Raw genomic sequence first — 15,057 nt, 5'->3', positions numbered from 1 at the left:
TAGTCTTTATTGATGCCTGCTCCTGTTTCTCACCACTCGCCAGTGTTGAGCACACAATCCAAAAGCTTCCAACTGCCAACACCTGAAACTACTTGCCTGAGGACTTTTTCTGGCTACTAGGGCCCTCTGGGCCTAGACTGGGCAATGCCAGAGAGTTATTACAGCTGGTGGCAGCCCTCAAATCAGTGAGGGAAGGGGAGTTGATAAATGCCCCAGCTCCCTTGCCCCTGCAGTGGGATTACACTGAAGCAAGTTCTACAGGTCCTTGCCAGGGCTGAGCCCCAGCTGGTCACAGTGGTAACTGGCTTTGTAACACATGTGTGGTAGGTAGAACAATGGCCCCCAAAAGAAGTCCACAGGCTAACCCCCAGAAGTCATGAATACGTTATTATGTAGCAAAGGGGAATTAAGGTTGCTAATCAGCTGAGTTAAAAATACGTAGAGTGTCCTAGATTATCTGGGAGCAGCCAGTATAATCACAAGGGTCCTTCAAAGTAGAGGAGAAGGCAGAAGAGGAGAGTCAAAAGGAGATGTGAATATGAATCAATGGTCACAGAAATGCAACTCTGCTAGTTTGGAAGACAGAAGAAAGGGCCATGAGCCAAGGAATGTGGGCTGACTCTAAAAGCTAGAAAAGGCAAGAAAAAAGATTCTTCCCTAGAGCTTCCAGAAAGGAATACAGCCCTGCCAACACCTGTTGTTTAGCCCAGTGGGACCGGGGTTGGACTTCTGACCTACAGAACTATAAGCCAGTAAGTTTGGGAAAAATATGGCAGCCACAGTAAACTCCTAACATTCATTATTGGCTTCCTTCCCACCCTGTCTCACTTCTCCACTCCTCCGCCACTGTTTCCTGGTGTCACCTCCCATAACAACTCCTTGAACTCAAATCCTTGTCACAGGATCTGCTTTTGAGGAAGCACAAATCAAAACATTGCTACCATATTTCTCTTATTTTTATATGTATGTGATCCCCTATGTTTTTAACCTACAAATAATATTTAAATTGTCATTTATCCAAACCAAGACAGAAGACACTAAGTGTCTACAATCAAGACTAAATTTTCTGTGTATTAAACCACCAGAGCAAAGAAAGGCACATAATAAAAGTGGTAATATTACCAACAATGAGTATTATCAGACTTCTCACTATATGTAAATTGTGAATTACCATCTGTTGATATTAATGACCTTCAATATCTCTAACTTCAGAGAGTATCAGTTTTTGGCCTATTGCATAACTACCAAGGTTTTATTTTTAAAGACAAATTTGATAATCTTTACTTGTTCAAAAACTTCAATATTTTCTATTGCTCATTAATGACGGCTCCTTACCTGGCACTTAGAGCTCTCCAATATAAAACATCAACCTTCTTTTGTAGATGCCCTTTCCACTATTTCCCTTTGTATACTAATTGGACCAACCGAACAAAATCTTTGCTTTCTATAGGTACTTTTCTTTTCTCACGTTATTTCTTCCATTTCTTCCATGGTTTTAGACCCATCACCATCAACTCAAATCCCAACAATCCTTTGAGGTCCACATATTTGTCCTATAAGTCAATGAATAAGTGAATAAATACACAAAGATTAAGGTCCCCTGTGTGCACTCTGCCTTTCCTGTCCAGTCACACACCCTGGTAAAAAGAATCAGGAAACAAATTTCTAAAATGAGGAAAGTACGACTGACCCACACCAGGTTTCATGCTCTCCTATTGCTGAACAACCACTGGCATTGGTTTTTGTTTTTGTGACTTTATATTCTACTCTCATTCAAAGCAGCATGTTCCTCCTTACTTGTCAATAACTGGTTTCTTCATTAATTTACCTACCGAGGATATTCCGTTCCCCAAAAAAAAGGCTTCTGCAGCTCTCCTGCTGGAAATCCTGGGAGAAAAACAGACAAAATTTTAAGAGATATAGAAATTGATTTGACGATGAGTACTTGGTTCAAGCTTCAGCCTGGAAGTCTCAAAGGCCCATCTGAAAGGTACTCCTCATGAAGCTGGGAGCACTCAAGAGATTCACTGTTTCTAAAATGATATGAATTCAACAAAGTTTGAAACAAGTGCATCACAATAGTTTCAAGGAAACCTCTTTGCATGAATACGCTATTGGCATTGTCCACCCTGTCGTGAACTGGGTTCCTCCATAGCATGTGCAGGAGGCTTCTGGCAGTCCAGCAGCTTCCCCTGATATAGGAAGGGCCAGCTACATGGACACTCAACCTGTAGGCCCCATTTGCACACAGCATTCTTGAGGATTCCCAGGAGCACGGAACTCCAGTAGACCCACAATGTGGGGGGATTCCGTGAGACTCAAAGTGAGTACAAGGTAAGCATAATACATCCAGGATTGAGTAGATGGGAGCTCTGACAGCCCCAAGAGGGCTCTTTCTATTGGAACCAGGATTTGCTTTGATCACTAAAAAAAGGCAGCAGCACTCTAAGAAACATGAATGACCAGGGAACTCCATCAGATCCTTTCTTACTTTTGTTACTTCCCTGTATTAACCAATCACATACACTGAAAATGACATACAAGGAAAGGGAAAGACAGGGCGACCCATAGTGTCTTTTCCTTTTTTAGTCCTTCCTTGCTCATGAGTAAACTGAAGGTGGAGAGTGTTAGGAGAATCCATGTGTATTAAGAAATGACATAAAAATAGGTGGGATCAGTTTTGTGCAGCATTTCCATTGTTATGGCAAGAACAGAATACCTATGCATGTATAAGCTACAAAATAGAAACTGCGTAATTTTAGTGATCCCACATCCAAGTTAAAAGCTCTTATATTTTCATTTAAAATGGGAATTGCACAATATAAAGGTGAATAGTAAAAATATGCTGATGACTTAAAACATTTATTTTCCTTACAACTTACAATGGCATTGAATAGCAAATAAACCAGGGCAAGTCTAGAGAAAAAGAAGCCACAGAATGCAGGATAAAGCTTCATACTTGAGCACCCTTAATGGCACTCTTTCCAGCTTTCTGAACAGGGGCCCCCATATTTTCATTTTGCAGTGGGTCGTACAAGCCACGCATCTGGCTTTGTGCCGATGAGTGTGAGAAATGCCTTGCTTTGTGATTCCAATTCTCCACTAAATTTATCACCCTGGGCTGATCCTGTGAGCTGCACTTCTAAGTCGTAACTATCAGAAATGCAAAGAATAGTAACAAAAGACACACACACACACACACACACACACACACACACACACACACACGGAGGAAGGGGGGGGGGAGAGAGAGAGGGAGAGAGGGAGAGAGGGAGAGGGAGAGCGCTCTGCCTTCTGCAATGTCCTTGGCTGTTGCAGAGCCACTGCTTTCACCTCCCTTTGAGACCGAAAGCTCTTTTATGAGTTAAAATGTTTTCAGGGCACCTGGGTGGCTCAGCCGGTTAAGCATTTATTTGAGTCTTGATTTCTGATCAGGTCATAAGCTCATGGTTCATGGGATTGAGCCCCGTGTCAAACTCTGCGCTGACAGTACGGAGCCTGCTTGGGATTCTCTTTGTCTCTCCCTCTCTTTCTGCCCCTCTCCCACACATGCTCTCTCTCAAACAAACATTAAAAAATAAATAAATACAATGTTTTCTCTTCACTCTCTCCCTCTCAACATTCTGTCTACCTCCCCATCATGAAAGGACACTACAAAAAGTGAGGGCAAGAAAACAAGTTCTTAATTCAGAAGTGAAATGTTAACCTCATTATAATTGTTATTATAAATGTTAACTATTCTATTTTCTTAATATCAGTTTGAGATTTCAAGGTCCAAAAACCTCACCGCCAAACAGAGATGGATCCAGCTAGCAGTTCTTCCTCTTCCTGCAGCTTTCATATAAAGGAAAATGCATCTGACTTTGAAGGGGTGACATCATATTAATCTTCCTAATTTTTACATTTCCTTAAATTTCTTTTTGCATCTTTACATGAATATCCCATCCTCTTTTCTGGTGATTACTTTCAGTAAGTCATTCTGAGTTGGAGAGATATATATGCAAATATATATTACATATATATGCAAATCACAGTGTTTATTTGAAAGTCTCATCTCCCACTATAAATCATCAAAAAGCAATGATGGGGTGCCTGGGTGGCTCAGTCAGTTGAGCATCCGACTTCGCCTCAGGTCATGATCTCACAGCTCGTGAGTTCGAGCCCTGCGTCAGGCTCTGTGCTGACAGCTCAGAGCCTGGAGCCTGCTTGGATTCTGTGTCTTCCTCCCTGCCCCAGCTCCTTCTGGCCCTCCCCTGCTCACGCTTTCTCTCTCTTGCTCTTTCTCTCAAAAATAAATAAACATTCCAAAAAAATTTTTTAAAGCAATGATATCTCCTAATAGGAACAATGATCATAAACCAATGTGATCTAATTAGGAAACCATTATGACTTTCCTGCCTGGTACTGTGCCCAGCTGGAAGCATTTCTGTCCACCGCCAACCTCTTCACAGGAAGACATCTGACATGTGACACCTGCGTGTGCCTCCATTTCTGCGGCTTTTGCTGCGAGGGGCCCCAGACCAGCAGGCCACGGCCATGAAGCTCCTCTGAGCAGATGTCCGCTCGGCTTGTCGGGGCCAGGGGACCCTATGCTGACCAACAGGAGAATCTAATGCCCTCAGGGCTGCTTCACTGAAGTGAACGGATTAACAGTGGAAGCTACAGTTTTGGAGGTGTCGACTGGCTCCAGTGAAAGATCAAAGCCGCACAGAGTGGACTCGTATCTTATCTCACGAGGTGGGAGGTTGTAGTTAGCAAAGGTAAAAGTAAAAAATAATTAAACAGAAAGAAAATGTGTTTCTCTTCTCTCCCTTTTTAATAGGCTTTTGTTTTTTGTTTCTTCTGCAAATCCATTTTATTTCCTTTTTTCCCCATCTCAGCACCACTTCACTACCTGTTTTACACTTTCAAAGCTCCTTTTTTCTATCAGTATATTTACGGGAGGCACTTCTCATAATGTCCATGTGTGTGTATGTACATATACATATGCCTACACACGTATCATGTCCAGACACATTATGCATACATACAAACATATATAGATATACCTATGAGAGGAGAGAGAGAGGGAGAAGAAGGAAAAAGACGTATAACTAGCAGATCGGCAAAAACCAAAAAGTGTGATAACAGGTAATCCTGGCCAGGGTGTGGGATGCATGTTGGTGTGAGAGCCAACTGTTGCAAGCATTTTGATGAGCAGTTTAGTCATCTCCTAAGGCTGTAAATGCCATTTTCAAAAATATGAGTGACTACATGCTGACACTGGAAAAAGTATCTAAAAGATATTATTAAGTGAAAGAAATAGTAAGTGGAAAACCAGCATTCGGTTGTGTATGTGGCCCTTCTATGTGAAAGATATACATATATTTATATATAGTTCTGCTATAACACACTGAAAAGGCAAATTTGATCCAAGGTCATTGATATATTGGGACAAAACACTGGGGCGTAACTCCAATTTCACGTTTGCTTATGCACAATTTCGTGCTCAAGAAATGCTAAGTGAAAGCAGAAAAACTCATCAAATGAACCAAACCACACAGGAATACACAAAATGCACACATCTCAACCTGGACCGGTTACCGCGGTTCACCACGTGTGTTAGAAGCCACAGCCACCCACACCTGGTGTTAAAATTTCCCTTCCAACTTCACATCACCCTCCTTCACACACTGCGAAGCCCTCCAGCACCCGCTTCCACAAGCAAACTTCAGGTCTTTTCAGGGGAAAATGCCGTATGTGCTGTAGTTTTATGTATTTGCTCAACATGTTTAAGACTGTGCTATCCTTTTTTTCTTCCAAATTTTTATTTGAATTCTAGTCTGTGCTATCATTTTTATTAGGATCCTGGCTTTTGTTTTCATGTGTCACCGATAATGCTTTATTTTTATTTTGTAATTTAATTTTTAGAGACAGAATGCGTGCGAGCGGGTGAGAGAGGAAGAGGGAGAGAGAATCTTCAGCAAACTGCATGCTCAGCGCAGAGCCCAACGTGAGGCTCGATCCCATAATCCTGGGATCATGAGCTGAGCAGAAATCCAGAGTTGGACGCTCAACTGACTGAGCCACCCAGGTGACCCACCGACAACGTTTTTGATTGTTGTGTCCCTAACCCCACTTCTCCCATAAGCCTGTGGCTTTTATTGCACAATCTTGCATAACACAGCAATGCTTAGGAACACACAGGTCACATTATAGAACTAATGTATATGTACATGTATGCATCTAATGTCTATATGGACACATATACATTCCTGCCAGTGGTTCTCAAGTTTCATCATGCATCAGGATCACCTAGATAAAATAGGTGGCTTATTGAAAGAGATGGCTGGGCCCCACCCTCAGAGTTTCAGAGTTAGTAGGCCCAGAGAAGAGGCTAAGAATTTGCATCTTTACCAAGTTCTCCTGTGATGCTGAAGCTGCTGGTCTGGGAGGCACACTTTAACAACCATTGCCCAAGCACTGGCTCATGTGCACTTTGGGGTCATGGCTAAATATGTTCACTGCTGCGTTGCTGTAACTGAGAAAAGTGTGCAACAAGCTAAATGTCCAACAGGAGAAAAACGGCTTCAATATGGCATAACCATATTATGGAATGCTTTGAAGCAAATGAAAATCAAGAGGTAGGTCTTAGTATTCTAGCATGGAAAAATCTCCAAGACATGTTGTTGGAAGAAAGCAAGGCACAGATACAAATAAATAAATAAATATTATTTCAATTTTTTAAATAAGTGCCATATTAAAATGCACAGAAAAGGTCTATGAAATATGTACCAAAGTGATCATAGTGGCTGCTTCTTGACGGTAACTAGGACTTGGGGTGGTGTGTGGTTAAGGGAGTTTTGGACATGAACGTAATGTTTTAAATATTAACTAGTCAAAGGTAATCAACTCGTGTAATGAAAATTAACTTTTAGAAATAAACGTGTGCGTATTATAGAAAATTCTTCTAAAGGTTAGACAAAATCTATTTACAGTTAACTAAGCTTATGCAGTAGTAATTTGGCTCTTGCATTTGTCAACACCAGCAAATTTTATTCCTGTTTCAAGCAAAAATACAAATTGTGGTTATGTAATTCAAAAGACTAAAATTCTGACAAAACTTCGCACTCTCTTTGAAAATCAATTGATCATAAATGTAAAGGTTATTTCTGGACTCTCAGTTCTATTCCTATTTTATTCTTTTTGGGACTATTATAGATTGAATTGATTTCTTAACATCATTTCTGGCTTACTCATTGATACTGTATAGAAATATAATAGGTTTTTGTATGAAGATCTTGTATCTTACCGAATTACTGAACACATTTAATAGTCCTAATTTTTTAATGTATTCCTTTGGATTTCTATTCATAAGATCTTATCATCGGCACATAGAGATCATGTAATTCCTTTCTTGCAAGTATAGATAACTTTTATTTCATTTTCTTGCTCACTGTAGCCTTTTAAAAACAAAATTGTTCTCAAAATATAAAAAAATAAACTCTGACAAAAGAAAATATTCCTATCTATATGTTGTAATCACCTCATTATTTGCTAGAAAAAAAATTCTCTTTTTCAAATCTGTACCTAGGAAAACCACTAAATCCTGCTTTTGGTTTCTTACTTGGGTCAAACCTTTCTTTTTTGCTCGAGTGTCTCATAACTCTCACATCAGAAAATACTGACTAACCTCGAGTGCTTCTGTTTAGAACTGCACTGCCAAAGAACTCATCGCTTTCAGTGGGCAATTAACCCCAGCAGGAGCAACTAATTGACCTTTAAAGTCATAAAGTTATATTTTAACTGTAGTTATAGCTTTCCAAGAAAACTTAAATGCCTCAACATGTTTGGGTTTTGATGTCCATTTTATTACTGGAAAACTGCACTAATTAGGTTCTTTAGAAGAGACAAATAAAGAGAAGAAAACAAAAGAAGCCCATTATCTTCATAGCTCAGACCCAAGAAAACAAATACATACTTAGAGATAGCAAATTCACACTGTATGAAGAGATATGAACAAAATTAATAATCTCCCTTTCTTCCCACTTCTCTCTCCCCATCCTGGAACTTTCTTTCCACTACTATCTACATAGCTTGCTTCAGATATTTACTCAAATGTCACTTTCTCATCAAGGACTTCCCTAGTGCTTTTTAAAGGAGAGAGTTGTTATCCTATCCCCTTTCTTGCTTTACCTCTCACCGTAATATCATCAGCTGTGATACTCTACATTTTACTTACTCTGCATAAATTATGGTGTTTTTCCCGAACTACAATGCACGCTCCGTAACAAAAGAGATTTTTATTTCCACTATTCTTTCACTCCAAAGCCAGAACAACACCTGCCATGTGATAAGCTCTCAGTAACTATCTGTTGAGTGAATGGAATCCACACCTTGTGGAACGTGAAGGTCTAACTGGAGTTAATTAAGCATTACCCATGATTATGAGTATATAGTGTGAGCCAAAGTCTAAAACATTACATGCTAACTATTAGTACCACCAGTGTGCTACTTCTTGAAGTTTCCATACTCAATACCAGAGCAAAGGCATGTTCCATTATTCAAGTTCTGTTTTTCATTTTCCTTCTGGATTAATGACTTTGCTGGTTCCTTCCTCTTGCATTTATGGCAGAAATAGCATAGTTGGTCAGCACTTTTTTCCCCCCAACAAACTCTCAACCAGAATGCAGATTTTAACAAGATGAAAAGCCCTGCCCATCTCCCTGCAAGTTCCATCACCCCTGTGTACTCTTAGCCCTCCCTACTGCCGAGGAATAAAGGAAAACATTCTCCCTTTTTATGGCTGTGGCATGTGCTGAAAAGAGAAATCAGACAAAACACTGGTTTAGATCAGAGTCCTTCAGTCCTGACAATACTGAATGAATACATTCTCTTTTCCCTATATTATCTGCATGCTTTTATGTAATTGCCATGTTAAGTTCCATGTTCATAAAAGCATATGATTCAAGACAGTAACCATATAGCCAATATTTTGAAAGCATTACTTTCCAAAGTTTTCTGTTATGTGTAAGTTTGGGGGATTTTTTCTATATCAACACTTACAAATGATGATTATTTTAAGACAACTGTCATCAGACTCACATCTTTTCCCATTGTTTCCATGTTTGGTCAGATTTAACAAAATAGGAGGCCTCCAACTTTCTCTTGCCAGACTTCAAAGCTCAGATGGACTGCTTCTTCCTTTCCTCTATAGCAAACTTTTGTAAATACACTAATACAATGCAAAGCAACTCAAATTCAACTAAATTTGGGAGTTCATTCTTGAATTCAATCTCTCTTTTGACCCTTTTGAAGGATTAGCAAATTATTGGTGAATTTGTACAGCTAGGATCCCTCCAGCAGCCTCTGGGGCAGAAGTGGCACATCCAGGGCCAAATGATGAAGTTCAGTTGAGAAAAGGGTGACTCAGGGGGCTGAATCCTAAAGGAGAATCCCGTGCGCTGGAGAACATGCAGGCCAAAGTACATACTGGCCGGTTTAACTCAATCCATTTCCATACTGGCTGTTGCTGGTTTCTCCAGCGATGTACTTGGATTTTCCATTGAGTGTGTCTGTGTCCGCTTTCTTTTCACTATGCATGTCTGTGATATTTTTGCTAAGGGGCTGGCTACATCAATACAATGTATTTTATTATTAGTTTTGTGAAATAATAGGATGTTTAGTTTTGGCACGGATTTACTGATGTATTAACATGACTTTAGTCCATGCTATGACAGTTATTTTCAAAAGTCTTAAGTGTATGCTTATATTACTGAACTAATCCTCGTATTTCCAAACTTAGTGCTGATCTATCTTAGCAACATTATACTTCTTGGTGAGATTCACTTGTAGTTACTTCTGCTCACTTGATTATTTTACTTATTCTATGCAAAAGCTCCTAGTTCTACCACTAAATGAACATATCTTATAACCCTAATTTTAGAGGTGTTAATATATTTAAATACCATCATAAAAACTACCGGGTTATGATGATGCAATTTCTATACACAGTCATGGACCACTGACATTTACTAAGCACCTACAATGTTCAAAGACACAAAAGTAAGCTTTGAACATACAAATGTCCTCAAAAAACCTACTACCTAGTGAAGGAAAAGGGATATAACCAAAAAAAATTTCTATTTTGCGACATCTAAAAAGGCGAACTGATACCAAAGCTCTTTGAAAGTGTATTTTTAAATGAAAATATGTTCTAAATAAAATAAATTCAGGAAAGATGCATAGAAGTGTTTTGGGGGAGAGGGGGTAACTATACACATGTGTACATTAATGAGTAAAAGATACAGCTTGTGAAATCACTTGAGGTTTGAGGTAGGAATGGTTTAGGAGAATGGCACTCAACATTTGGTCATGGTCCAGCAGCATCAGCATCACCTGGACAGGACGCTTGTTAGAGATACAAATTATTGGGCCTGACCCCAGACCTGTCGAATCAGGAACTCTGGGAGCGGGATCCAGAGTTTTCAGCAGGTCCCCCAGGTTATTCTGGTGCATGCTGGTTGATACATACTCGTTTAGGTCAGGATAAGGATTCACATCTGCAACTGTACATGAGAATCCCTTGGAGAGCTTGTAAAAAATAGACCCTTGCCAAAGCTCCACCCCACAGCCATCAAGCCACAGTCTCGGATGGAGCCCTGCACATGAGTATGTTTTTAAAAGCACCTCAGGTAATTCTAATATACCAAGAAATTCAGAACTCTCGACTTAGGAAAAAAAGCACTGCCTGTATTTAACTTAAATGATATATATCTATAAATAAGCCCTTCTGCCTCATTCTCCTCTCTTCACTGTTTCTCAATACTGTGCATGTAACATACAACTAGATACTTTTCTCATAATTTTGCAGACTACACTTTCAAAAGTAAAACTTTACATGGCTAACAAATTACCATTGCACAAAGGACAAAAATAGTTTTAATTGCAACTGCTTTGGAAATCTGGAATGAATGCCCACTCTAAGAGGGAATGAGTGCTCTATCTATCTTATTCAGGATTAGTTCTCATAATCAGATAAGCTGGACACCATTCTCCTAGAATCTAGGGGACCATCAGTTGGGACATGGAAATTACTGCAATTACAAAGCACTTCTGGTTATATTTTGTGCTGTAAAGGGATTTCATTGTCATCACTGCTAAGATTAATAGTGGCTTTTTTTTTCAATTTGGCATCTTGCAATAGTTTGGTGAATGCCAACCTTCCCCTTTCCAGAAAGTATCAAGTGCTAACAGCTGTGACTCATGTCAAGGGATTCAGCAAGATGCCTTAGCCATCTGCTGGCTTCCTACAGGTAACCTCCCGCCACCTTATCTATCAGCCTAGAACTGACAAGCAGAAAGCTTCTAAAATCTGTCCTCCATCTTGAAATTTCCTCTTCTGGTGCTTCTATTCTTTATCTGCCATAACTACCTTTAGGCTGCAACAAAGAGAACCTCCTCTCTTTTAGCAGGGTGACCAACCATCCCTATTTGCCCAGGTCTAAGGGAGCTCCTGGCATCTGGAACTTTCAGTGATAAAATTGGGACAGTCCCAGGCAAGCAGGACAAGTTAGTCCCCCTACCTTTACCCAACCAAATAGACCTCTTTTGCATTTGCTGCATTTCTTTATAGCTTAGTAGTTCTCAAACTGCAGCATCTAGCAGACATTTGATGGTTAAAATCTTAAAATATAAATTGCTAGTCCCACAACCCAGAGTTTGATTCCACAGGTCAAAGGTGGGACCAGTTGATGCTCATATATCACAAGTGATGCTGAGGCTGATGATCCAGGGACAACACTTTTGGAACCACCGCTATAGTTCAACGGGCAGAGAAAACACAAATCTCCTCCCACTATGAAGCTCACTATCTCATATTCTACTATTATTCCAACAGGTCATTTCATACACACAATTGCTGTCCTAGGTATTCAAAACTGACACTAAAGGCAGTGATGTTTAGCCCAGGCCTGGAAATAACAGCAGGTTCTCAGAAAATACTTGTCTGGGTTCACTGATCCATATCTGGGTTTAAGATAATAGTCTTAAGAATGAAAATATGACTGGGGCACCTGGGTGGCTAAGTCAGTGAGGCATCTGACTTCAGCTCAGGTCATGATCTCACAGTTTGTGGGTTCAATCCCCACATCCGGCTCTGTGCTGACAGCTCGGGGCCTGGAGCCTGCTTCAGATTCTGTGTCTCCCTCTCTCTGACCCTCCCCTACTTGTGCGTGCTCTCTTTCTTTCTCTCTTCTCTCTCTCTCTCAAAAATAAATAAACATTAAAGAAAAGAATTAACACATGACTAACATTTTCCCTTAGGTCAATTCGACCAAAAAAAAAAAAAAAAGTTTCTTTCATCTCCTCCAACAGCATCTTGACAATGAATAACTCAGTAAAAGAAAACCATCTCATCTACTGTTAATGGAAATATAAATTGGTACCACTTTTCTCAAGAGAAGTCAGGTAAGCTATATTTAAAAACCCTTATACTGGACATACCATTTGACTCAGTAATTCCTCCACATCTAGGAATTTACCCTAGAGAAAAAACTCAGATTTGCACAAAAACAGAGACCCAAAACTTATCAGAGTTTTTTTTTTTAAATAGAGAAACAGCCCATGTGTCTATTAGTAGAAAATTAACTAAAGAAATCAAAGTGTTTTTATTTGGTGGAATACTATGTATGATGACTTAAAATTACAAGGAGTAAATGGGAAAAAATCATGTTACAATGTTCAGTGAAGGAAAAGCAGTATTTGATGAGTACATATTTAGTTTCAATTTTGAAATGTGTAGATAAATGTAAGTTTGAGAGGTATTCAACAAAATCTTTAAAGGGTGAAACAAACTTTAAAACTTCTTAGCTTAAAAACATGCAAGAGAGGGCGCCTGGGTGGCTCAGTCGGTTAAGCGGCCGACTTCGGCTCAGGTCACGATCTCACGGTCCGTGAGTTCGAGCCCCGCGTCGGGCTCTGTGCTGACGGCTCAGAGCCTGGAGCCTGTTTCAGATTCTGTGTCTCCCTCTCTCTCTGCCCCTCCCCTATTCATGCTCTGTCTCTCTCTGTCTCAAAAATAAATAAATGTTAAAAAAATATAGTAAAAAAAAAACATGCAAGAGAGACAAGAAAGGATCAGAGAAAATCTTCAGAAACAACCGCAAAACAATAAAATGGCAATAAATACATATCTATCAATAATTACTTTGAATGTAAATGGACTACATGCTCCAATTAAAGGACATAAGGTGATGGAATGGATAAAAAAGCAAGACCCACCTATGTGATACCTACAAAACTCATTTCAGACCTAAAGACACATGTGCATTGAAAATGAAGGGATGGAAAAGCTTTAATCATGCAAATGCAAGTGAAAAGAAAGCCAGGGTAGCAATACTTATATCAGACAGAATAGAGTTTAAAACAAAGACTGTAACAAGAGACAAAAAAAATAAAGGATACTATCTAATAATAAAGGGGACAATCCAATAAGAAGATGTAACTATTCTAAATATGCACCAAACGTAGGAGCACCCAAATACATAAAACAGTTACTAACAAACATAAAGGAACTAATCGATTATAATACAATAATAGTAGGGAACTTTAACACCCCACTTACAACAATGGACAGATCATCTAAACAGAAAATCAACAAGGAAACGATGACTTTGAATGACATGCTGCACCAGATGGAATTAACAAATATGCTCAGAACATTTCATCCTGAAACAGCAGAATGCATACTCTTTTAAAGTGCACATGGTACATTCTCCAGAAGAGATCACATATTAGCCCACAAAACCAGCCTCACCAAATTCAAGAAGAACCAAGTCATACCATGCCTCTTTTCTGATCACAAATACATGGAGTTTAAACAATATGCTACTAAACAATGAATGAGTCAACCAGGCAATCAAATAAGAAAATTTTAAAAATACATAGCAACAAATGAAAATGAAAACACAAAGGTCCAAAATCTTTGGGATGCAGCAAAAGAGGTTCTAAGAGGGAACTATGTAATAATACAGGCCGACCTCAAGAAGCAAGGAAAATCTCAAATAAATAACCTAACCTTACACCTAAAGTAACTCGAAAAACAACAAAAGACAAAACCTAAAACCAGCAGAAGGAGGGAAATAATATAGATCAGAGCAGAAATAAGTGACATAGAAACTAAAAAAAAAAAAAAAAAAAAAAAAAAAAAAAAAATAGAACAGATCAATGTAACCAGGAGCTGGTTCTTTGAAAAAAAAAATCAATAAAACTGATAAATGTCTAGCCACACTTATCAAGAAAGAGAAAGGACTCAAATAAATAAAATCACAAATGAGAGAGGAGAGATCATAACCAATACCACAGACATACAATCATGCGAGAATATTATGAAAAACTCTATGCCAACAAATTGGACAATCTAGAAAAAATGGATAAATTCTTACAAACATATAAACTACCAAAACCAAAACAGGAAGAAATATAAAATTTGGACAGACCAATAACCAGCAAACAAATTGAATCCGTAATAATAATAATAATAATAATAGTCTCCCAACAAACAAAAGCCCAAAACCAGATGGCTTCACAGGTGAGTTTTACCAAACATTTAAAGAAGAATTAATACCTATTCTTCCCTAACTATTCCAGAAATTACAAGTGGAAGGAAAACTTCCAAATTCATTCTATAAGGCCAGCATTATCCTGATACCAAAACCAGCTGATGAGCCAATATCCCTAAATCAAAGACCTAAATGTGAGACCTGAAACCATAAAAATCCTAGAGAACACAGGCAGTAACCTCTTTGACACTGGCCATAGTAACTTCTTTCTAGATCAGTCTCCTGAGGGAAGGAAAACAAAAGCAAAAATAAACTATTGGGACTACATCAAAATAAAAATCTTCTGCGCACAAAAGGAAACTAAAAGACAACCTACAGAATAGGAGAAGATATGTATAAGTGACATATCTAACAAAGGGTTAATATCCAGAATATATAAAGAACTTATACAACTCAACACCCAAAAAACAAACAATCCAATTAAAAATGGGCAGAAAGAATGTATAGACACTTCTCC

General features: G+C 38.9%; 1 protein-coding gene across 6 annotated transcripts in view; it reads right to left on the bottom strand.

The window, feature by feature from the left end:
• The window catches only part of PHEX (phosphate regulating endopeptidase homolog X-linked), a 232,999-nt gene that overhangs the window by 24,968 nt on the left and 192,974 nt on the right, over window positions 1-15,057 (bottom strand). For all 6 annotated transcript variants that reach the window (XM_042975235.1, XM_042975236.1, XM_042975237.1 and 3 more), the window contains one exon: window positions 1,833-1,887. In XM_042975235.1, coding sequence (XP_042831169.1) covers window positions 1,833-1,887 — 55 coding nt within the window. The remainder of the gene's footprint in view (window positions 1-1,832; window positions 1,888-15,057) is intronic.

The sequence above is a fragment of the Panthera tigris genome, chromosome X (genome assembly GCF_018350195.1).
Source record: "Panthera tigris isolate Pti1 chromosome X, P.tigris_Pti1_mat1.1, whole genome shotgun sequence".
Lineage (NCBI taxonomy): Eukaryota > Metazoa > Chordata > Mammalia > Carnivora > Felidae > Panthera > Panthera tigris.
The sequence above is the reverse complement of the archived record's forward strand: the minus strand, read 5'-3'. Positions and strand labels throughout refer to the sequence as shown.